Source organism: Ascidiella aspersa, chromosome 2, assembly GCF_963924565.1.
Source record: "Ascidiella aspersa chromosome 2, kaAscAspe10.2, whole genome shotgun sequence".
NCBI lineage: Eukaryota > Metazoa > Chordata > Ascidiacea > Phlebobranchia > Ascidiidae > Ascidiella > Ascidiella aspersa.
Window position 1 is genome coordinate 5,369,571 of NC_139448.1, and position 24,533 is coordinate 5,394,103.

Here is a 24,533-nt window from a genome sequence, read left to right on the forward strand (position 1 = left end):
TAAATGTATATTTTGTTTTGTATATTTTGTTTGTCATGTATTTACTACGAATTATTTTTAAATGTATCTTGTTTCGCCTTTTTTCTTTTAAAATTGCTTAAACCGAATTAGATAACAGCCAGGGGCAGCTGACTAAATGACTTACAAGTCTTTCGCGGCCCTGGGATCCACGGACGCTTCTTTTATTTCTATTTTTTGCATGTGTATACCATTGTTCCGAAATAAATTTAAATCTATCTATCTATCAAGTTTAACACTAGAAATTACCATTGCGGTCATTTTGATCGTTTTTGATTTTCAATCGTTTATATCTCTGCTTAGGGAACTGTTCAGTATTGAAATTTCCTGACTTTTTCTAAGTCTAGTTTCCCATTTGGTATGTAAATTTTTTGTTTATTAGGATAACCACAGTATGAGTTAGGAATTGATTTACCTTAAATAACCGCCAAATGGTCATTTTGATTGTAAAGCAAATTCTAATTTCTCCAAGAGGCTAAATGGCAAAAGTCAGCAAAGTGCAATGTTGAGAGAAGGATGGTTTGGTTGAGAGAAGGATGGTTTGGTTCAATAAGTCAAAAAAAGGGTTAACCCTGAAGAACGTAACCTAAATGTGTCGCCGAAAAATTGGTTAACAACTAAAATTGAAAGTAGAGCTAATTTGTGACTAATATTATGCCTAGTAGCAACATTTGATTTAAATTTTTGAAAATTTAATTTCATTAGAGTTTATTTGACCTACTTTCAGATTAGGTTTATCGGGAATTTTTAACCTATTTGTTATGAAACAATCTTTGACAAATACGACTTCTCAACTACAAAGCAGAAACAAATTCTTTTGTACGTTGTTAATCGTTAGCGGGTTGAACATGTATTCTTGGTGCTCGCAGCGCCCCAGCAGCCTATTGGGCTTGGCCAATTAAGAAATCAGAACACGCAAATATTTGCAAGTTGGTTTTCCCGTAAATGACGGGGCCCACTATATAAGGCAACTCACCACCACGTGCAACTAAATCACGGATCCGTTGCAAAAGCGCCTATAGGTAGATTGTCAGGTCAACTACAGGTGTTTTAACAAGATACAGAGTTAAGCTTATCCAATCTCCTTCGGAAAGCTTAACTTCAGATAAACGAAAGTTTGCAGTAGCTCAGCGCGAGATTAAAAAACTTTTTAGGAAAAATTTTGAGAATTTTTTTCGAAAAAAAAATCCATTTGGATTTGGCGCTATCTACTCTCTTCTAAAATATTATAAAATATATTTAAAAAAAAATCCAAAGAATATTGAATCGTAATTTTGAAAATTGAGAAATGTTACCAAATTCCTCTAAATATTTGCAATAAGGCCCTGTTGCTAAAAGCATGTAAAAGTACAATCCTTACAGCATGGGGCTTCTGCAAAAATCGTTTTAAAACCATACAATTTTTAGCTTTGTTAACTTAACTGAAATTAAATCGTCTCACTAAATTTCAACCAAGAATAATATTATTTGTAGAGAAGATGCAGTTTAGTAATAATATTAACATGTAAATCAATATATGACCCGCTTGTGTATTTTATTGATAAAAGTCTCATTCTTGACCCAGCAGGCAATAAAAAACGTTTACCGTCCCTGGTCTAAGTTTAGGTGACCTTAAACTATTGGTAGCCTAGTATACTTAGTAATTACCAGCAAGGAAGTAGTTGACAGTAAAATATGATTCTACCTTTGTCCGCTTGCTAATAATAAAACAAGAACCAGCCTTTGAATTGTTTGCTATTTTAATAAAAGTTTGAATGCGAATAATTACGCCGTTATGTTTGACAAGAGCTTGCATGTCTGAGTTTGCTCTTGTTAAATGATATAACTGAAGTTCGGGACTTTTTTTCAGGGGTAACGAGAATAAAAAGTCCAAGAAACACCACACACTTGTCGATATGTTGTCTCAAGTTTTTATCAGTTTGTTATTGATTGGCTTCACAGCTGGACTTAAATGTTATGTGGGAGGTCTTGACAATCACAATGAATTTGAACCTCAAGATACTATCACTGTACCCAACTTATTCGCTTGTATTCGGTACGATTATGTCTTAGGCCCACAAGGTAACCTATAATTTAGTAATACCCAAGTAACAATATCTAAATAGAGCAATACAATAGTATTGAGACCAACGACATTGAAAACCATAAACCCCGCTGTTTTTGCACTGGGACATTGAACTTCGTTTGGCGTTAGGTGTGTAATAGGTGTGGTTAGAATTTGTTTTATGATTAAAATAAAAAACCTGATGATGAAGTTAGTGGATTGGGTATTGGATTCGTTCAATCCTACCATTTCGAACTGTGTTTTATTCTAACATTTTCTTAATTTTGAACTGTGTTTTATTCTGACGTTCATGTTATTTTAATTTTGGTCTTATAGCCGGAGTTACTTTTATACCCAATTTTATTTGTTTGTTGATTAGTCGTATTGGAGTAGCAAGGCGATTTGAAACAACAATAAGTTTTCTTCTGTAATACAGCTAGACAAATAATAAAAAAATCTAAAAACTATGTTGTTTTAAGCCCTGCTTTTAAACGATTAAAATGTTTGCCTTTAGTAAATATATTTTTGTTTAGGTAATTCATCTGCAACAACAGAGTTTTCTGGACTGAGTTATACATTGGGATGTACGTGCGACAAACTGGACGACGCATGTTCCTATCTGGCTAACGAAAATTTGCCAGATAGCTCTCTCGACATACTGTAAATATACTTAAGTATTATTTCATGCACATTTTGCAAGAAAATATAAAATTGTCCAACTTTTGTAAAATGGATAAAAATTAAGGTCAAAGAAACTGTGATTAAACATGATTTTTTTTTTTAATTTTTTTTGAAATAATTGACCCCCTATTTTTTCGACCTTATAAAAAGCTGAGAAACGTCATTTTAATAAAAAAAAATGTTTATACAGTAACTGGTAGTTTAAAATGATAAAAAGATATAAAAAAACAAACAATAAACACGATAGTACATTAATTAGTTATCACATATTCAGTTAATGTGATGGTTGAGCATGTTTTTGCTTTGTCAAGTCCCAATTGCTGGTTTAAGATAACTTTAATTGCATTTATTTCTTTTTTAGCAAAAAATCATTATATTTTAAATTTTTTTTATGGCCCTCTAGGAGGCCATGACCCACAGGTTGGAAACCCCTGTTCTATTGTGATTTTTTGTTGGACTTGTCCATAATCTTGCTTTAACAAAGTTACGTTGCATTGGCTTTCACAGTGCATTTTTCCCTTTTGCTCAGTTTTTCTTTTCTAACACGATTGTTTAACGTATTTCGCAGATCTTGCGAGGCAAAATGCTGCAACACCGATCGTTGTAACGGAGCGAAGCTGTCAGACATCAAACATTACAACGGGGCGGCCGACGTTATGTTTACCAAGAAAACAACTATCTGTGTCGCACTGGCGGCCTTAGCGTCTTTCCTCGTTGGTCAATATTAATTGAAAACCGCCAACTTAGGACGTTTTATTTGCCCTGTGAAATAAACAGCTAGCTTAATCACGAAAGGGCCATGCACACAAGCTACCTTAATGTTAAACCTTGGCGTTGCAAAACCAAGTTTAAAAATGACTTTTTGCATCGGTAATAATTGGTATGTATTGGAAATGAATCGTCTGAAAAAATAAACCCAATACACCGCTGTGCTCTGACATTAGCGCCGCAATAAAAATAATTGTGTTGTGTATTTTGTGTTCATTTTATTTGAAACAATTAAACGTAGGTTACACTATAATCAATGCAAAAAAATTGTTGTAATAAAAAAGATAATGTTACGGATGCCTTTTCTATCGCATCGTTATTTGAAATAATTATTTGAATTAAATTGTTGGACAATAAATATATACCCAACACACCCGTGTGCTGTTGACTTATAGCGCTGCAATTCAAATTATTGTGTTGTGCATTTTATTTGACCATTTTGAAATCTTGGGTTTATAGAAAGAGCCAACTCTAAACTTACCTTCTTTGTTAATGGCCGCCTTTTCCTGACTATTTATGTATAGTATACCTTTAAGTATTTATAATAGGGTAGGCCTAATCAGGTGACGCTAGATAAAGACAAATTGTATTAAATTCTCGTTTCCGCACAACCGTGCTTCATCAGTTTTATACTTTGACCTGATCAAGCACGGTTGTGCGAAAACTTGTCGAGAATTCAAACAATTTGTCTTTATATAGTTCCACCTGATTACCCTATCTACACATACAGGTTCAGTTGGAATAAACCACACTGCAGAAACTTACTATTATAGTAATTGTTAGCCGTTATATTTAATCGATTTGCAACTTTTTTAAAAGGTATAAAAAAAAGTTGGATGAACATGCCTTTATAATGGTAAGAAAAAATATCCTTAACAAAAATGGCATTCCCTGTTACAAGCCACCCTGTTTGTTGTTTGAAATACACTTATTTCCGCTGGAGTTCGCTGCTGAGCCTGCGAAAGAAAATCTACCGGTAGATGGCGTGTTACACCACATATTTGCTTAAATGAAGTGTTGGAAACAATTACACATAGGTTATAATGATAATCAAATAAGGAAAAAATGCGGTTGCTTTTTGTAGAAATACAAAAAGGCACACAAATACTTCGAACAATTATTTACTTACTGTAACTAAGAACAACACTTTATGTATGTTGTTTTGTTATTTTCGGTTTAGCCTTTAAAGATTTAGCTTTATGGGGCAAAAACCAAACCAATACCGTGGTAAGACATTAATGGGCGTAACCATTAAATACGAAATGTTGTTAGCCAAGTCGTATTAAATACACGCTGACGTTATACATTGCTAGAAAATCGACTTTTTCCCAATTATATTGTCTCATTGAAGCGAGACCTTGATTATAAGTTGTTTTGAAAATATTGCCCATCCTTGAGTCTTATTAGGACAAATTACCAACTTAAAGGTATACTATTCATAGTATGTGTATTACATGCCAATTTGAAAAGTATGATATTTGCCGAAAAAAAAAAAACGAACTTGAATTTAGTAATTTAAACTATATTTGTTCGACTTTCATTAAAAAAGAATAAAGAGTTTTTATAGCAATAAAAAACTCAAAAGGTTTTATTCCAATGAACCTTTAAATAAGGTTGCTTTGTCATTTCCATTTCCAGGCAGCTGTTCTAAGCAAACCGTTTCTAAAGGATTTTGCCAATATACGTTCTGAAAGTGGCTTTGTCAATAGACCAATGAAGCTAGCCTCAAGTGGTTTTAGACGTGATTTGCTTAATACTTACTTGTGGAACCAATATGGAGTACTTATCTTTTCGACAGAATATTCGTTAAAGGATTAATTTTTCATATGTCAAAAAAACATTGTAAAAAAGCTTACAAAAAGGGTAAAGTTTGCATTTCCTAAAAAAAACTGTTTGAATTTAAGAGGTGTGTAATCAAACATAATAGTTAAAATGTACAGTAATGGTGTCAAGTTATCAAAAAGTTCTCAAATATATTGGAAAATTTGTTCTAGTTCAACAGCAGTAGAGATAGAGTGCTATAAAATCGCGTCAGTCCAGGCAGAAATCTCGATATTTGGCCTGAAATATATCCAGCAGTAAATATAGCAATAAAAGTAAGGTTTATTGTCCGCGGTTGGTTAAATATTGGGTTAAAGAACGTGACTTCTAAAAGACTTCTATTAAGCTTTACTCGGTTAGGTTGCAGGTTAGATGGGGTGATCCTAGCTGAAGCAGCTTTACCTAAGGTAAGGCAAAATATTGTTCAAAATGATCTGGCCTCATATCAAAGTCAGTCATTTAAATTGATGTAAAAAATAAAACATTTTATAACATTTATTTTCTTCTTATAGCCTGGGGCTATACTTAATTTTGCAAAAAAATTAATGTACTCGACAAAGTTTGCTACGGTTTACCGCATTCGTAACTTGAACAGCTATTTGCCTTCGTCAAGTGTTTAGTTGGTTCACAAAGAAACAATATTGCTGGTTTGTATTCGCTACGGGCATTGGATACGTTGTGCCAAGCTAATAGAATCCTAGAGACCTTGTTAAAATAAGCGTGTGGCTGTTACACCGGTAGACACATAGCAGAAGTTTAGATTTTACTTAAAGAAAAGATGAGTTTATTTAAAGAAAGATGTGCCAAAATTCAGGAATATTTTAGCAAAACTAAACTCTTTTTTACAAATTGATATTTTGTAACTTTTTGTACATATCAAACTTTACATTCAAGATCGTATTAGCTCGATGTTCAACTTACTTTTAATTAGTTTATTACTGATTGAAAGAACATCAGGTCTTGGTTGTTATTTTGGCAACCTCCATCGCCACAGCGAAGTTAGTGGATTTCAGATATTCAACCAAACAGTGCCTGCACATTTTGCTTGCATCCGGTATGACACAGTCTTTAACTACACAGGTATAGTGTAAAATTTAAAAGAATTATTTGGTCTTTTCAAAGTTTTCGAAATAAATATATTTTGGTAAATAAACTGTAGTACACTAGCATAGAATTGCTGATTGTGCGTATGCTTTACAGCAAATCTTACTATTAATATCAAATCTATTTGTATCTAGATGAAATTTGACTTAGTTTTAAATTATGATAAATGTAACACTTAAATGAACAATTATAATAAATATTTTATATTATTGAGGTATTTTAAACCAAAAACGATTCTGCGTTTTGAACGAGGGGCGGATTTAGGATTTTTGTTTGGGACTTACTGCAGTCTTTCTTAATCAGGTGAATGGTTCACCCCAGGGTGAATAAATTTTTGCAGGTCATTTTGTGCTGTTATTTATAGACGAGATAGTTTTACCATATCATGAGACAAGGGTGAATAAAATCTGGAGATAAATACTGGGGGTGAACAGAACTAAAAAAGTTTAAGAATCACTGCTCCACGGTGTTATTCTATTAATAACAATCGGCCGATTCCTTATTTTCGGTTAGGTGCTGGTGAACGCGTGGAGTCCAGTCTAGGAGCGATCGCCGAATGCACGCCCGAAAAACTGGACGAAGTCTGTCGCTATTTAACTAAGGGCTCGACTTCGGCGTTCAGGGAAGTGAAGTGAGTAAACTGTTGTTATTCAAAATTGTAACAAAGCGCATTAAATCCGTCACGCATTTTCGAAGGTCGTGCGAAGCCAAATGCTGCATCACTGACCTTTGCAACGGGAACATACTGCCAGATATCGAAGCTTACCTGGTACAGACTGCCACAGACAGCAGCACGAGAAGTTTATCCTATACACAATCTGCAAACGATGATGTCATAATCAGCACTGTCACGGAATTGTCGTCAAGGCAAACCACTAATGGTGACGTAACAATGGTGACAACTGACAAGAAGCCGTTTACGCAATCTACTAGCAGTGACAACACAATCAACACCAACACACATATTACTTCAAAACAAACAGCCAGCTGTGACGTAACAACCAGAACAGCTCTTTATCCGAAACAACCTACCAGCAATGACGTCACAATGGGAACGAAGACATTCTTGTCAGAAACAATCAGCGATGTGGCAGTCAAAAAGCCTGCCCATAAGTCTAGTATCATAGTTGTATTTGCGATTATCGCATCCATTTTGATACTCATTTCAGTTTGCCTTATTTGCGTACGTCATTTATTACGTCATAACCCGCAACGGATTCGCCACTGATCGTAATTATTAGATATTTTCCAGGGTAAAACTGTGACGTGTTGTATATGTTTAAACTGTTTCATGCAATATGCAAAGATAAACCTGTACACATTCAAAATAAACGCTATAAAGGCAACTAAAACGCAGACAAATATGCTTCTAAATAAGGTGGCGTGCATCAGTTATCGATAGGAGGCCAAATTCGAATATGAAATGTAAAGCGGCTCACTTTGGTTCCAAAAGCAATAAATACAGTCAAAATACATTGCAACTGAACATTTTATGTGCAGCACAAAATCATTGGTAAAGGGCGTCGTGTGTGTGGCCATACAGACAATATTTCTTATTAATACAGCAAACCAAATGGCAGAATGCATCGAGTATTAAAACGGGGCAAATGTGTTCACAAGCAACCAAACGTAAACGATTTACACGCGCTAACGAAATATTCGTTTTGTAAGGAACTGGCAGCCATCTATACGCTACCACAAACACATTACTTAATATTGAGAAACGGCTGGATATGACCGATACTTGGTATCGTATTCCGAAAACCGATATTTAGGGCAATAAGTATCGCTATTGGATCCAATACCAAACAGCTTTATTACTGGGAATAAACAAGCAAATTAGATGGAATCTGTGAAGGCAGTGTTTTACGTTGGTAGGCCACAAATATGTTTTGCGTTATTAGGAAGCCTTTTATCTTCGATTTTTAAAGGGCTATTTACTAATACAACAACAGTATCAGACAAGTACCAATGATACCATCTGGCATCGGGAATCGGCCGTGATAAGACATCATCAGACATCCATAAAAACGACTATCAAATGTTAGTCATGTATCTTACGGTGACACGGTCACATAAGATACAACTTGTTTTACAGGGAGGTGTCTCACGCCACATTTAACGCAATTGTACAACACTCTACCTTATTATTGCAAGACCCGACCGTAAAACTTGGCCGCCAACTGTTATTGTTTTTATTGAACGCCTATTTCAAACAATTTTAACGGCTGCAAGCAATTTTCTGTATACTTATAGTTAACATGGCAGACCAATGTATTCACATTTAACATCAAAGGCATTGGAAGGTTTACATTATCCGGTATGCGGACAGATTTTTACTCCCACGTTTTGCGTTTTAGTGTAAAGCAGCGCCCGAAACATATTATAAAATGATTAGAGATTCATATTAAGCTACACAACGCAAAAGTAGAGAAAACGAAATGTTAGCGTGAGGAGACGAGAAGAAAATAAGGCACAAATATGGTGCAGCATTATAAAGCTTTGTTTTTCAGTGTTGGTGCACTTACTACGATTTCGATTTTTGTAATACAGAAAGATACAGTTACACTGAAGATTACACTCAAAGCATTTCCTAACATAATTAAAGTAAGGTCAGGTGAAACGTATTTGTACAGAAACGATAGTGAAAGTCAAATAACATTACAGGAAAGATGTTTAACATCATTGATGTAAAATAAAAGTAAAAATTGCTTTTATTCTTTTTAAAGGCTTTTCATCTGTTGTAAGTAAGAAGTATTATTTATACATGGGTATATTATGCTTCAATGCTAAATAATAAATCTAATTCAAAAATTGGTAGCCAAAAAAATTGATTCATTTATTGTTGTAAATAAAATATTGCCTTTTTATTTTTGTCATATATTTATTCGGTTTTCGTTGGTTTGAACGGACCGAAGCCAAGCTGTGTATATAAATATGAATGGTGCTGAGCTAAAAAACGTCAAAATATAGCAATACTTTTACTTTTAAGGCAGAAAAGGAAAGATGCCATTTGACATGACTGGTTTAACAAAGTCTTACATGATGGATGATGGTGGATTGTAACAAAGCTTGCCAGAGGAAAAGGCCTTTCAAAAGCCAACAAACGGCAATAAACATTTCATGGCAACACCACATTTTCGTTCGTTAAGTTTCAAAAGACACTTCATTAAACTAGACTTTTATTTGGGTTTTAAAACATGAAACACAAGAGCTTTACTATTTTTCGTGGGTCGGAGGGTACCGTCGCTTTATTTAGTGACAATTAACTTAGGCAGCACTGAACGCTTCAACCCCGAATTTATTTTACGGTTCTTTCTTTTTCAGAATTTGAAAGTGTATAGTTAGTAATGTGTTGCTAAGAAATAAAATTTTTTGTTATTTTGTTCTCATCTTTAAAGTACAAATTCCGTTGTGCCAATTAAAATGTCATTTTGTGCTTTGCGCAACGCCTCTTCCTGAAATTTCCGCATAATTTTTTGAGGGGTCTGTAAGGTTGCAGGGCTCGCTACTAAACGGGAAATTAAGACAGTTTCCCATGGACCAGCGCCCTCAAACGGCCACAACGTTGCTCCAGTTCCGAACGACTTTTGTGTCGAACAAGTGTGACCACTTGTCTGCGCGTGGATCGTAAACTTCGACGGATTTCTCGTCGTACCTTAAGCACACATCAAAATGTGTTTAACGTTTATGTAAAAAATCGAAGATTTTGTTAAAAGTATATTTTAACCAGTTAAAATAGATCTTTAGTGAGTTCAGGTGGTGGAAAAGTATAAGTATTACTAAAATAAGTTACCTCAGATTTGCAATTAGTTAAAATTCATGCCCCTCTTAATAAATGTGTTGTGTAACAATCCTGTGACCACAGGACAGTAGAATAGCTTTTATCTACTGTTTGTCTTAAAAAAAACGAAATAAATAAGATTTTAAACCAATTTGTCGGATCGGTTGTTTTCCGTTGGCTTTTACAAAAACAGCACCTGGAAAACAAGTAAATTTCGCAAAATATAAATCTCACCCTCCGACAACGTAAATTTTGTCATCCAAAACACAAGCTCCATGGTCGTAACGTCCAACGTTCATGGATTGAACCGGGGACCACTTGCTTGTTCTAGGATCGTAGCGTTCAACGCTGGATTCGTTCGGGGTTCCTTACGAAAAATGTCTTTTTAATTCGGAAGCGAACAATTACAACAAGATACAAAGCAAAATAGAAAATTTAGCATGGTAATAAAAAATGGTGGGCTTTCAAGATAAATAAGTTGTCCTATTGCTACTAACAAATCGTCAAAAAAGACGTTTTTAAATGTTTACGGTTTTTTAAATTTTGTTGTAAGGCAATAGACCATCTTGCTAACATATGTTCCAAATCTTTTATTTTGAATAACAAGTTAATATAGATAGTCGACTCGGCTAAACACAAGTTTTTGTTATTTCCATAACTTAATTGTTCAGATTAAAAATGTGCAATATTTCATATTGGTAAAGCAAATATGTTTGGATTTTAATAAGTTACTGATATACGATTCAGAATAGGTTGCAACTAAAATGTGTAAAATTGTTATACTATAAGATACTTCAGGTGCATTTGTAGTACACCTACAGTTTGTTATTTTGAGTAAATCGCATCGTAGCGTTGTTTGTTTAACAGCCTACCTCCCAAAGCGTAAATGCAATCTTTAAGGGCGACAGCAGCCAGCGCTTGCCTCCCTTTGAGCATCGGGGCAGCTTCCGTCCACTGATCCTCCTCGTAAACCTCACAGGAAGTCATCTCCGACTTGCCATCCCAACCTCCGATGGAGTAGACTTTTCCTGGAGTCAGAAAAAGAAGCAGTTGTGGTATGCCAAGGAAAAGATAGCTTAAAATTAGTTCGAAGTAGCATATTTGTTTGAAATGCTCACACGGTGCTAGGAATTTAGTAGTTTATTTTGAACTAGAAGCATTTATTTATTGCTTAAATATCAACATAAGGTTTTAAGAAGTGTCTAAAAGAACACAATTTTTTTAATCGAGAATGAGAAATTGTAGACACAGGGATGCTCAATGCTTTGTAGTTTATTCCAAAAGGGACACCAAACATTTTAGCCAAAGGGCACGTCTGTCCGAATTGCTAGTAACTATAACTTTATTACTACGTTCTAATAACAAAAACTCACAAAATTGAAACATGCAAAGAGAATTATTTTCAGGATATTATGCCATAACTTGCTTTGGCGCTAAAAGCTTAGTTTCTTTCGATAGTTAATTTACATTGTTGTGGGAAATGTAATGACGTCATTTGGTATTCTGTTTGGTCTAAATATCGCATTTCAGTTTTGGAATGAAATACAAAGAGTCGGACGTAGTATATTAACGGTAACTTTTTAACGTTTAGTAATTATAAGATAAATGTTCGTAAACTGGTCGACTCACCTCCTAACGACGCCATCGCGTGGCTCGATCTCGCCAGAATCATGTCGCTCGTCTTTGACCAGGAATCCTTCGTGACGTTATAGAGGAAACACGTGGAAAGACGTCGGTTCTGTCGGTCAAATCCGCCGGAGAGGAAAATTAGTTCTGAAAGTCGAAGTTACAGTACAATTGCAGTGTAGTAGTTATTTTTTACAAGGATCTTGTAAACGCGTTTTTAAATATTTTTACTTGCCTGAATTGTTTTAATATTCGAATGGTGAATTTTGCGCGCAATTCTTCTTTAAATATTCGAAATTATTTTTCTTTAAATATTGATGCAGGAATAAATTGTGTCTTTAAATGCTTCTGCGGGATTGATTTCTTTAAATCTTTATGAAGAAATACACTAAGTTTTACCCCATTAAGACAGGAATCGCATATACCTGTTGATTCCCACACACCAATATTTTTTTTTTCTTCCCATTCAGACGAGTCACACCCAATACATTCAGCCCTCTATCGTAAAGTAAGTTTTAAACTCCCAGTGAAACAAACGTTAAACATCTGTTGTAGAAAATGGTTGCAGGTTGTAGTTAGACGTAGTAAAATACCAAAGCCCATGCAGAAATAGGTAGCATTTTGAATATTTCGTAATATCTCCTAAAAACGGACAAAGAGAGCCGAAAGTAAAAAAAAAAAAATGCTACCTAATTCTGTTTGGGCTTTGATATTCTAACTATAGCTGTTGTACAGTTTTACAGTAACAGATTTTTATCTTTTTTTACAAGCAGTCATACTTTTTCTGCATTATCTCTAAGTTAATAAAAAAAATAAAAAAATAAAAATAATAAAAAAAAAATAAAAAAAATACAATTGAAAATAATAATTATAGTTATAGCGTGTCGGGCAATGCACACTTCGTGGCGTATACCCCATGGGTCGGCCACATCCTAAATTAAGAGCTTACTAACCTTCGCAAACGGCCGACGCGGCCGACATCCTTGCCCCCGGCATCTTGGCCACTGGGCTCCACTCGGTTCCGGCGGCCACGTCGATAATCTCCCCGCTTTTGAGGGGCGCCAGGTCCCCCTCTCCCCCGAAAATGAGCACAAAATTACCGGTGGTCACTGACGTAGCCAGGATGCGGCCTTCGTTGAGATTCTGTTAAGAGGGCGAATTTTATTGTTATAAAAAGACGCGGAATCAACTTTATATAACAGTAGACAAATATTACACAATGAGATACGGCCTTTATTGAATGTTATGATTTTATCCGTCTCAATTCACTTAAGCTAACCCTGTAAAAACACTAACTTGTTTATAGGTCACACTTTAACGAATAATATTGCAAATAGGTTAACGTTTGTAGAAATAACTTATCCACTTTGTATAAGGCGTCACCCAAATTATGCAACAGTAAAAAAAAAACTACGCCTGGATTTCTCTAATTTGAATTCTTTAAATTAGGTGGCATTGTTAAACGGCAAATTCTATTGAAATGCTGACTAGCCTTTGTAGAACCGTACTTTATCAGGTCGAAGTAAAAATGCAGTCTGCGTTCAAAAACATCCTCTTATATGCACGACTGTTTAGTTATGTAGCCCTTCTAAAATCGTGCCGACCAATTATAAAGGAGTAGTTTCCTTGGCAGTAAAAATATAACAAAAAATATACAACAAACAGACAATAGGTGATCACAGAAAAACATGTCATCCCCGTATTGCAATACATATAAAAACTATGTAGCTGTTCCCTTCTCGAAAAAAAATCCTGTAAACACCATACAAAACCGACGTTTTTTTTCCTGTCGAAAATTGAAAACAATAAATCACGAGTTACCGGCATTTCCGTAATCGCGCCAGTAGTGACGTCATACTTTGCGCAGTGACGTTCAGAACCGAGTCCTCCAATCTGAAAGAGGCTCGTCCAACCTGAAGTGTATAGTTAAATATGAATATGATTTTTTATTTATTATATAAAACCATTGTAAAGTAAAGAACGTTGTCTGTACTTTTTAAATCGGCTGAGTCTCATTGAAATACTGCAAAAAAACTTTCGCTTAATATTATCGGTTTCGAACAGGATAATAAGTTTTTTAAGTTTATTCTCCGTCTTACTATAACCTATAGAGTCTTTATATACATTATAAAGAACACTAAGAACAGTGGTTGCAGTGCAAAAAAGAAAAACGTAACTGTGATAAACAACAAAGTTCATAAACAGACTAAATTATAGTCCTTCTAATAATTTGGTGTATTTTTAGCACGTGCTATTTCCAGCTGTATTTCACATCGGATAGTTGAATTGTTCTGAGTGCTTTTTGTAGTTTTATCCACAAGGAGTTGGAAGAACGAAAAGGAAAATAACAAGAACTAACCTTCTGGGGAAGATGGAGTGATCGGTCTGACCATCTCCCACTCTGGTGATAAAACAACTTCATTGAAGGAAACAATTTTATCCAAAAAATCGTTGAAAGATTTTATCTAAACGACCGTATTACCAAGAGCCGAATAATCAGATCTTCGAACCTATAGGGCCAGCGAAACTTTTTTGAGGACCATTTTATTGAAAAGTACTTGTACGTGTACGGCTTAAATGCAAATATATGCATAACCGCCCAATTGATGCTGAATAAAACTTCTTCCTTAAGTGTACTGTTTCTTTTATTATACGCCAAAAGTGCTTTTAGCTATTTACTACTACAGCTTATATTATTTTTTTATCATTCAGCAAAGTTGAATAATAAATAATTTGGCATTAATATAGCGGCTCAAAAGCTTACACTTTTAAAGGGTTTAAAATCTCGACTTATTAATCAATATATTATTTTGAAAAGCGAGCAATCGAGTTTGAATATCGGTCAAAGGAGTACGCGGGATAAAAAAGGTTGAGACTGGGTTATCGGTGCCGGAATCAAATAAAAGTAGCGGACATCGTTAGACTTGACTGACCAGGTGCTGAAGGTGGGGAAGCTGGTGAAGGTGTCGTTTCTGGAGTTCCTGTTCTTCTGCTGGTGCCGAAGTTCAGTTTCTGCCAAGCTGTAAAACAAGCAGCAAGTAGCGAGTAGCAATTTCGGACGCCGGTCTACAATCCTACCACGTTTTTCTTAGATATAGAGTAAAGAAACCAGTCGTCAAAATTGAAATACAAACTGAGAGAATAGATATAACAGCACTTCGCCAACCCGAACCCAAAAGTAAATTTAATATATGACCAATTCGGAACCGTTAAAACTTGTAGTCATCCTCTGCATGGCTATGACCCCAGTTTTTGAGGTTATGGCGCGATGTAGCGTTAATAGGTATTTGTTTTAGGACACCACTGCTCAAACAACATTTATTCTTTATATGTGAAACTATCTTATGCCAGGGTTTTATAAAAGTGTTAATCATTAACTTGTGAGGTGAATGGCTGCTAATGCCTTGAGCTTTAAAATTTTATGCAGTTGTTTTACAGCGAAACACTCACCTCGCGATAATATAGAGTGTCTCCTGTTTGATTCGTCGACCGGGGTAGCTGTTGACACAAGTCGTAACATTTGGTTACCAAGTCATGTAGTTTATTGTAAGGTATACACTCAACCGCTGTTAAAGACAATATAAATGTAAACAACTTGGCTTACCGAAAAAAGTGAAATTTCATTTAACGTTTTTGGAAGCAAATTACTTGTGGAGCCAATAACATTGCTTAAACTCAACTAAGGGATAAATCTAGAAGATTCGTTATTATTAAATTCAATTAAAATAAGAAAATTAATTTAACAATTCAAGACACCTTGTTTTTTTCAAAATGGTTATGATTCAACAATAAGTTGACGAACGATTCATGCAAAATTATAATTGACTGAAATCGAGCCTATTTAGTCCTATATACGACCATAGAAAAAAAACACTTACGTGGGCTCGGTGACCTTGGCTTTGCAGTGTCTTCCTGTGGAGCTAAATAGAAACAAATATTTCCCCGTGTAAAAAATTTGAGGCAACACTGTAGATTTTCAATAAAAATATTGCAAACTTTCTATTTTCAGACATTTTGAAAATGACTTATGGTATCATTAGTTTAAAAATGAATTTACGATGAATCGATAAAAACACACACACGAAAAACAGAGAGTAACTAGATAGGAGTATATAGCTGTAGAGAACTAAAACGATAACGTCCCACTTTTTTTTTTAAATCTGAATTAATCAGATTGAAACAAATTGATCAGAATTTTAAAATGTTTTATGTTGATTTCACAAAATTGCTTTACGAATCGAAATTTTCTGTTGATATGCCACCTTGTTGAAAGAAACTCTACATGTGGAAAACATTTATTTAGATAGCAAACCATGACCTAAAAGGTAAAATAATTTCGGCACCGATACCCGCCTAGTTTCAGACGAGTACCGATACTACCACCTGGCATCGGGTTTCGGCTCTGATCCGATATTATCGCCTATCGGTCATCCCCAAACTTTTATTTTAGTTTTACCGATTTCTTCCGGTTCATCGGGAACGGGAGGAAGTGACGCAAACATGAAGCTTACGGAGAACATTGAGAGGTTGGTCCGTTGGCCTGAAGCTTTTTGTACTCGCCTCAACAACCTGGACAGTTCTCGCTTCTCAACCTCCAAATCAGTGCGCCGCCCGTTGCCCGAGTTCTCCAGCTTTTTTGCCACTGGAAGCAAAACATGTTTTCAAATTTACTTGGACTTGTGTTTCGGTTGATTTAAGGGCCGTTGAAAGTAAAAAGTTTGTTTTCCAAATGTGTAACGTTGAACAGTTCGCTTTGAGTGGAAAATAATGCGAAAATGACTTATCGATTTTCACAGATTTTAAAATTTTTTGACATTGAATACGGAAAAGTGTTATTTTATGTTCGTTGAATTTGACGAAATTTTATTATTAAACAAGTTGAATTGTACATGTGATACTCTAAAAATGAATTAAACCTTAAAATATTAATTTATTTTTAAATCGAATTTAATTAGTCGTAAGTGACTTAACTTGAAACTTCGAAAAATGACTTCGTGCGCACCGATTACAGTGTGTAACAGACAAAACTATTTTGTTTGCTTCTGGGTTTGAAACAATTTCTCCGATCGCCTTTCAACAAAAAGCCTAAAATTCACAACTTCGCTTTTATGGTTGAGGAATGAAGTATAGTTAAAGTAGGATTTCTTTGAAATTCAAGATGTTGACTATCGAACAAAAAATATCATGACCAATGGTGGGTTATGAATAACACGCATAAGTTTAAAATTCACACGCTTTTCTTTTTGAAATTTCGCTTTTTTGATTGTGTAGTTAAGTACTTTAATTATGTGTTCTCTTGGAAATTCCAGTAAAGTGTCACCTCTCGATCGGACATTTCTTCTGACCAATGTAGGATTTATAAACACTACGCATAAGTTTAAAATTCACACACTTTTCTTTTTGAAATTTCGCTTTTATGGTTAAGAAGTAGTGTAAAGTAATTTACGAGATCCCTTCGGAATTCCTAAAGATGTTGAATCTCCAACAGAAATTTCTGCGGAACAATGTTTAGGTTTATACACAACAAGCGAGTACACCGAAAGCCATCGCAGACTCACCAAATCTGTCGATCAATGATACAAGCAAGGCAGGCTAGAAAAAATATCTAGCCTGCAGTGAGGTTCGAACTCACGATCTTCGGTCATACCGGGATCGTCGGTCCACCACCTGAGCAACACAGACTCAGAGAGAAGCGAGTCGAGAAATAACTATACATCAATGCTTGCTACTTCTGTTAGTACAAGCAACTTCATATTTAAGTGGATCTGCAGTACCATATCATTCAATAAAAGATCCACGCAAATATGTGTTTAACAAATGTTATCCCTTCTGAAGCTGCTTTTTGACCAACGATTACGGCTTCCGTATAATTAGTACACCGAAAGCCATCGCAGACTAATCAAATATGTCGAGAAATTATAGTACAAGCAACTTCACAAAAAAAAGTTGTTGAACACATGTATGTGTTTTTCTTTCATTGAATGATCATATGGTACAGGTGACCAATGCTGGGTTTATAAATAGCACGCATTTACAATTTATCACCTTTGAGGGTGGTCGGTCTGGCTTTCGGGTCCTTGTTCCAGCACTTCTTCATTAACTCGGTCAGTAGGGTGAAAATCTTTCGGTCAGCCTCGTTGGTCAGGGCCGCCTTGACCTGCTTGACCTTGGCGGAGTCCGGTCGGGTTCCGGCTAGGATGAGTGTGCGAAGCACGTCTTTTCGGACGGTGGCGCCTTCGTAAACACGACCTCGGGTCACAAGCTCGTACAGAACCATGGCAAGGCTTGGGAAGGAAAGTTTGGAGTTAAGTGGCTTAAACCGGGGTTATGTCGAGTCGGTTTGAAACAGGGCTGCACAGTCGGTTAAAAAACAACCCAAAAAATCTGTCGTCGGTCAAAAGAATGAACCCAAGTTCGACTCCAGCTAAAAAATTCAACCCAAGTCAAACTCCGGTGAAAAAAAGAACCCAAATACGTCTCCGGTCAAAAAAGATGAACCCCAAACCGACTCCAGGCAAAATAATGAACCCGAGTCCGAGTCCCGAGTCCCTAGTTCGACACTGGTCAATGTGAGTCCCGTGTCCAATTCCAACTCTACAGCCTGTATTTAACCCGATTACGCAACTAAAGTAAGGTGGATATTCATTCGGCAATCACTCAAAGGTGTGCCATATATTTTGATGGTTGGCAAATATTCTGCCAATACCTATCCGTCTTTACGATTTACAGTTTTCGGTCTTATCAGTTTAAAAAATGTTATTGCACATGTGCACGTCGGACAGCATATACACATTGCAGACAATCTTAGCCAATACTTGAACATTTAGACCTTCAAAGATCTTTTGTGTCCATAACCTACATTAACAATATATTATATTCAGTAAATAATTCACTATAGGTATTGATATGGACATGTCTATACCTAACCGAGTGTTGCTCATCCAGCAGCATTATGTAATCACTCGACGTTTCGACGTCCTATACAGAACGTCTTCATTAGGATACTGACATATCATGTAAAACAGATTCCTTATAATGATATGCCAGTATCCTGATGAAGACTTTCTGAATAGGACGTCGAAACGTCGATTGATTATATATACTGCTGGATGAGCAACACTTGGTTATATATTATGCCTGGCAGCAATAGCTTATTTCATGTCTGTACATTTTACCCACCACAGTCTTCAACCAACCAACATACCTGTACATGTCAGCAAGTCGACTGATCTCTTTGCCTTCCAGTACCTCTGGTGCGGCGTAGCGGGCAGTGTGCTGACCAGTGGGCGCGATGTCCAGTGAGGTGGTGTCGCACTGGGACGCCCTGACGATGTTGACCGCCCCGAAGTCGGCCAACTTGACGTTCAAGTGTCGGTCGAGGAGGATGTTTTCGGGCTTGATGTCGCCGTGGAAGAAGAACTTATTGTCCGAAAAGTTGTGAAGGTAGTAAAGAGCCGAGTTGACTTGACCGAACAGGTCCTGTCTAAAATTGTGCGATGTTTTGATTTATTCAATGAAACATGCACACAAATATGTGTGTTACTAACTGAGATCTAGCGCTTATGAAGCTGCTTTGTGACCAACGATTACAGCTACTGCGTTTATTTACTGTTTGATTAATGCATCCAGAAGTAGATTTTTTAATCTGTTGCTTAAATAACAATAACAATATAAAGCAAAAAAACACCTTTTCGACTGTAAAAAAGTAATTTCGTAAATGATATGAACAAACGGCCTGCCCAAGAACTTTGGTATCAGAGTTATAAAGTACCAACCAAGTCATTTGCAATAAATAAAATTCATTTTTTCAAGTTATTGTGTAACTCGAAATTTGGTCCGGGGCCAAAACTGATCCCCCGGTCGGATCAATTTTGGCGTTGGAACAGCCGCTAAAACAGGTCCGGCTAGGCCAAAACTGGTCCGGCCTAATCCTAACCCTAGCCAGACCTGTTTTAGCGGCTATTCCAACGCCAACATCGATCCGACCGGACCAGTTTTGGCGCTTGATTACGACCAAAATCGATCCGGCCGGACCGATTTTGGCCGGACCAATTTTGGCGTTACAATTGCCATAATAAGTCATTTTGATTCAAGTCCTTGGAAACAAAACTAAATGTTAAACTACTAAAATTAGCAAATTCACTCCAATCCTAGCAATTAATCGCATAGAAAACAGATAGATCAAGCGAAACAAAAGCAGAGTTGTACAATTAAAGTAAATTATGCATTATTTACCAATAATGTGTTCGATTAAAACAAAGACAAAGACAAGTCAACTAATTGCAAGACATTGACTTAAGCGCACTCATGCCAAGTCATAGTCATTACAACACTACAGGGTGGGCCAGAAGTAGGCTTACAGTTATTCCACAGCGTTGGCTTGGAAAAAGAGATAGCATTGAATGGCCGCCACGCTCAACTGATCTGACAACAATGGATTTCTATTTTGGGGGGTGTTGTAAAGAATAAAGTATATGAGAAGAACCCCAAAACAATAAATTTACTTTTAGACCCAAAACCTACTTTTTATAACTGTAAGCCAGTGGTGTCCAACTCAAACATGCCGGCGTGCCACTTTTTATGCTATAACTTCTTCCCGTGCCAAAGTTTAGTAATATAATTCTTTCTAATAATAAAAGCGTTTTTTTACAAATAATAAAACTTAGCAGGCTGACTTTTGCTTTTTGTTTCTTCACACCAAACTTTATAGTTATGTGAATGCTAGCCTCCACTACAATATAATGTTATACTATTAGAAGTAATTGTTAGTTGTTGCCATTGCAGCGATTTACTGTATAAAAATTAGGCATTTTTTTACAGTTGGCTAAATAGCATTTAAGCAATTTAGGGACACTTGCGTGCCATTTTTTATTTGGTCGCGTGCCACATTTGGCACGCGTGCCGCTTGTTGGACACCCCTGCTGTAAGCCTACCTTTGGCCCACTCTGTATATCAGGTGCTAATTTCCTAACACGTGTCTTACCTGAGTTCCCAGCTCAATTCGTGCTGTGAGCTGATGAGTCCGTCCAGGCTTCCACACTCGACGTATTCCAGCACAATGGCCACTTTGTTGCCGTCCCAGTTGGAGAAGCCGTGGATTTTGACGATGTTCGGGTGCTCCATGCGAGCCAGTACCTCCGCCTCTCGTTTCACACTGCAAGGAGATGCGGTTTTGTGACGCAAAATTTTCTGACGAGCCATTTCTTGGACTCAAAAGTATGGTTCACAAATTGAAGTGCCGTTTTTAATGCTTTAGGGTGCTCAGTTGTGTTTGAGTATCTTTAATATGATTTTTGCTCGTTGTTAATCCCCTTGATACAGCTCTTTTTTGCACAGTTAAAGTGCAATAAACTAAATGATAATTTCCTAATATATGTAGAGAATTGAATGTGTTGTTCCAGTCCCGTTTATAGTGACATTAACTGGGGACCAGTGGTTCTTAACCGAAGGGGGGCAACCAATTTTTAGGGGGTGCGAGCTGCACTTTAATATCTAGCATTTTTAAATGATTTTATTGGTTACATATTGTGTTAAATCTGCTTTCATGTTGTCCTAAGCTTTACATCAAAATTACACATGTGTAGGCTATATACGTAACTGAAGAAAAAAAAAGCGAAATAATTTTCGACGTGCTATACAGAACGTCTTTATCAAGATACTGACGTTTCGGTGGATGCTGTAAGCCATACATACAATGTTGGTAACCACTGAACCATATCTAAATAGGTGTACCAGTAGAGGAATTTGTGCACATTAGTCAGGTACCTGACCTAACCCGCAATGTCACATTTTTTTTATAACATATACTTTTTATGATTATCTATAGTGGTATGGAGGGATGCTTTTAAGCAGCGGGAAAGAGCGAGGTTTGCAAGTAACTTGAAGAGCTTTGCAGGTAATTTAAAGCCCATGAAAGGCACTTTAGCACCTGTAAACTTCAAATATTGTCAACTCGGTCCAGTATTTCAACATAGATGTCATCTTACCGAGTCTGAGTATTTTGGGCGGACTTGTTGAATAGCTACTGTGTGTCCGGTTAGCATTGCTCCTAAATTCAAAGAATCCTTGCGCCATAAGGTCTCAGGAAACACACGCTGTTAATATTTAACTATAAACTGGCTTCGCGAGGCCCAATAAAGAAAAGGTTCACAGTTTGAGATACTCGACTATACTTTGTGTTGGCAACCTTTTCAAGAGTGAATTTGTGTTATTATACTAAAAGATAAAACGGTTATGTATAATAAAATTACAGTGCTTTAAACAGGGGTGGATCAGGCTGGGGTGCATGCCCCCCAAACTATAAATTTCGCCAACTATTGCCATGTAAATAGAACAGCTTGTTTCATTTCGATAATTGTGAACAAGTTCGCTCGAAAACAGCGGGTGTTTTACGATCAGTTTACATGACGTCACGTTATGACGTAATTTCATGACATCGTCTTTAAAAATTTTCATGGACCTCCCTCCCCCCAAAAAAATCCTGGATCTGCCCACGGCTTTAAATCAATCTTCTTTGTAAATGGCCATATTTGTTTAATTCTAAATAGGGTAATCAGGTGGCACTATAAAAGACAAATTGTATTGTATTCTCAACAAACTTTTGCACAACCGTGCTTTATGAGATCAAAGTAGAAGACCTACTACTGACATTTTTCTAGAAAACCCACCACTTAAAATTTCTACTTTGACCTTATGAAGCACGGTTGTGCGAAAGCTAGTCGAGAATTCAATACAATTATAGTCGGTTTGATATTGCCACCTGATTACCCTATTTAGCCTTAAATCAGACTTTCATCAAGAGAGTGGAAAATTGACTTACTCGTTAATGTGCTTTTCAATGTTTTCCTTCGTTCCTGTGATAGTGAAGCATTTCGCCACAACCTCGCCCTTTATCGGGTGGCGGCAAAACCGAACAGATGCGAAACCGCCACAGCCGAGGTAGTCAGTTTCGTCTGCACTCGTCAAAAGCTCAGTCGCACTTATGTCCTCGAGCTTGTTGGAGAACTTGATCTGTATAAAGAATAGGATTTTATTCGTACGATGAAATAAATGTTAAAGCAAAATCAAACTTTCCAATCCCACTGCTCAAATGGGTATAGTGACGTCATAGAGACATCGCGCGGCGTCGTGGCAGGCCCACAGCGTCCGCGATCGCTTCCTGTATTGCGCAACAAGTGGTGGGTATTGCGCAAGATGCAGAGCCCGTAGGAAGCCAGGTTGGAATAAGGCTGCTGGCTTTCCGGAGTTGGCGACATAAAGAGCCTTGGGTTTGGGTTCGAACCAAATATATTAGGTAACGTTGCGTGAGCGATTTAACTTATCGAAAGCGTTTTTAGTTAAAATAAAGTATTCAATTGTTTTCAGCATTGAAATCAAAGATTGTGTCTGAAGATTCTTTATAATCAGAGCTGAGCAAAGTTCTACTGAATTTCACTGTTGTAATGACTGATAAAGAGCCTTTATAATGACTGATGAAGTGCACAGTCATTTCAAAATGATTTGTTTATAACCCTGCTGAACTTATATGTGGAGGATTTTGCAAAACGTTGGCTTTTATGCAAATACATCGCCCGATATTAAAAATCGAATGGTTCACATAATGTTTCGAACCATGGTATGAGCTTCGATATGAAAATCCTCTTACAATAGACAAGGAAGGATGGTATAAAAATATGTTTATATTACTACAACGTGAGCCTACAAATTTCGAAACTAGAGTGTCTAGGCATACCGAAACCAGCATGTTTATGTTCAAGCCAGGAAAAGTCAACATCTTAATCGTGTCTTTGGGTCTTTTCGGTTTGAGGGCAATTTGTAGATTTATGTCAAACATTTAAGAAAATTTCCCAGTAAAAATCAGGGCCAAAAAATACAAACCTTGGCCGTATCCTCCATATTTGCTTACACTCTGCTTCTAACACCACTTCATATCGCTTAGGTTTCCACAGTTCAGGCGAAAATTATTAGGCAGTGCATTTCTTTGCATTCCGTTTAGCAAGCGGGAAAACACCTAAAAAGATGTAAAAACTTATAATAAGTAGCTAAAAGTATACTTATCTTATAAAACAAGTTTATCACAGTAATTAGAAAGCGCAGAAACAGGATTTTTGTTTGGGGAAGGCCTTAAAAAAATTCAAAGATGACATCACAAAGTTACGTCCGAACGTGACGTCACAAATTTGCATCTAAATTAACTTAGAGATGACATCAAAACGTTGCGTCCGAACGTTACGTCACAAATTTCAGGTTGGATAGGTGTTAACTGCAATACAATAGCTGCATTACAAAGATGTTATCCATTCGCGCAAAGCGAAAAAAACTCCTTTTAACGTTTAATTTGAATTTAAGCCGAAAACGATTTTAGCAAAATGGGATAAGACATAAAAGAAACCCAAGTGAGAAATTTGTGTTAACGTAAATAATTAGGCAAAAAGTACAGTTTGTGGTGGAACATAGCCATGTGCATATGCCCCTTGGACCCGCCCCTAGTAATAAGGCATGTTTAACGGCTGCACTTCGATTCCTAAAGTGTGTTTACGGCCAGTCCCTTTAAGTTGCGCAACTGTGCAAATGCGCTGCACCGCAACAGCACTTCAGCAGCAAAATAAACTTCTAGCGACTTGCCGAATCAGCTATTTATCAGGAAGGTAATAAACCTTAACAAAGTGTACAAACATTGACACAAAA

At 36.5% G+C, this 24,533-nt stretch overlaps 1 protein-coding gene across 2 annotated transcripts; it reads right to left on the reverse strand.

Moving 5' to 3' along the window:
* Window positions 1–7,648: 7,648 nt before the first annotated feature.
* Window positions 7,649–24,073, reverse strand: LOC146163289 (uncharacterized). Of its 2 annotated transcripts, XM_083381410.1 has the most exons (16): window positions 23,724–24,073; window positions 22,666–22,856; window positions 20,830–21,000; window positions 19,051–19,329; window positions 17,892–18,130; window positions 16,303–16,488; window positions 15,725–15,766; window positions 15,297–15,344; window positions 14,780–14,866; window positions 14,206–14,247; window positions 13,668–13,759; window positions 12,800–12,989; window positions 11,850–11,993; window positions 11,093–11,248; window positions 10,455–10,587; window positions 7,649–10,094 (listed from the first exon to the last, which is right to left on the reverse strand). In XM_083381410.1, exons 1-16 carry the CDS (start codon window positions 23,739–23,741, stop codon window positions 9,989–9,991), a joined length of 2,124 nt encoding a protein of 707 aa, XP_083237536.1. In that variant the 5' UTR covers window positions 23,742–24,073; the 3' UTR covers window positions 7,649–9,988. The 2 variants fall into 2 exon arrangements, with proteins under 2 accessions (XP_083237536.1, XP_083237537.1); XM_083381411.1 differs by lacking the exon at window positions 16,303–16,488.
* Window positions 24,074–24,533: the final 460 nt, after the last annotated feature.

Bases quoted from the DNA above. Each gene is read 5' to 3' on its own strand.
- LOC146163289 (XM_083381410.1), bottom strand. The intron at 14,248-14,779 runs GTCAGTCAAGTC...TTTTATCACCAG, and splicing joins TTCCCCACCTTCAGCACCTG to AGTGGGAGATGGTCAGACCG. The intron at 12,990-13,667 runs GTAACTCGTGAT...CCCTCTTAACAG, and splicing joins GCGCGATTACGGAAATGCCG to AATCTCAACGAAGGCCGCAT.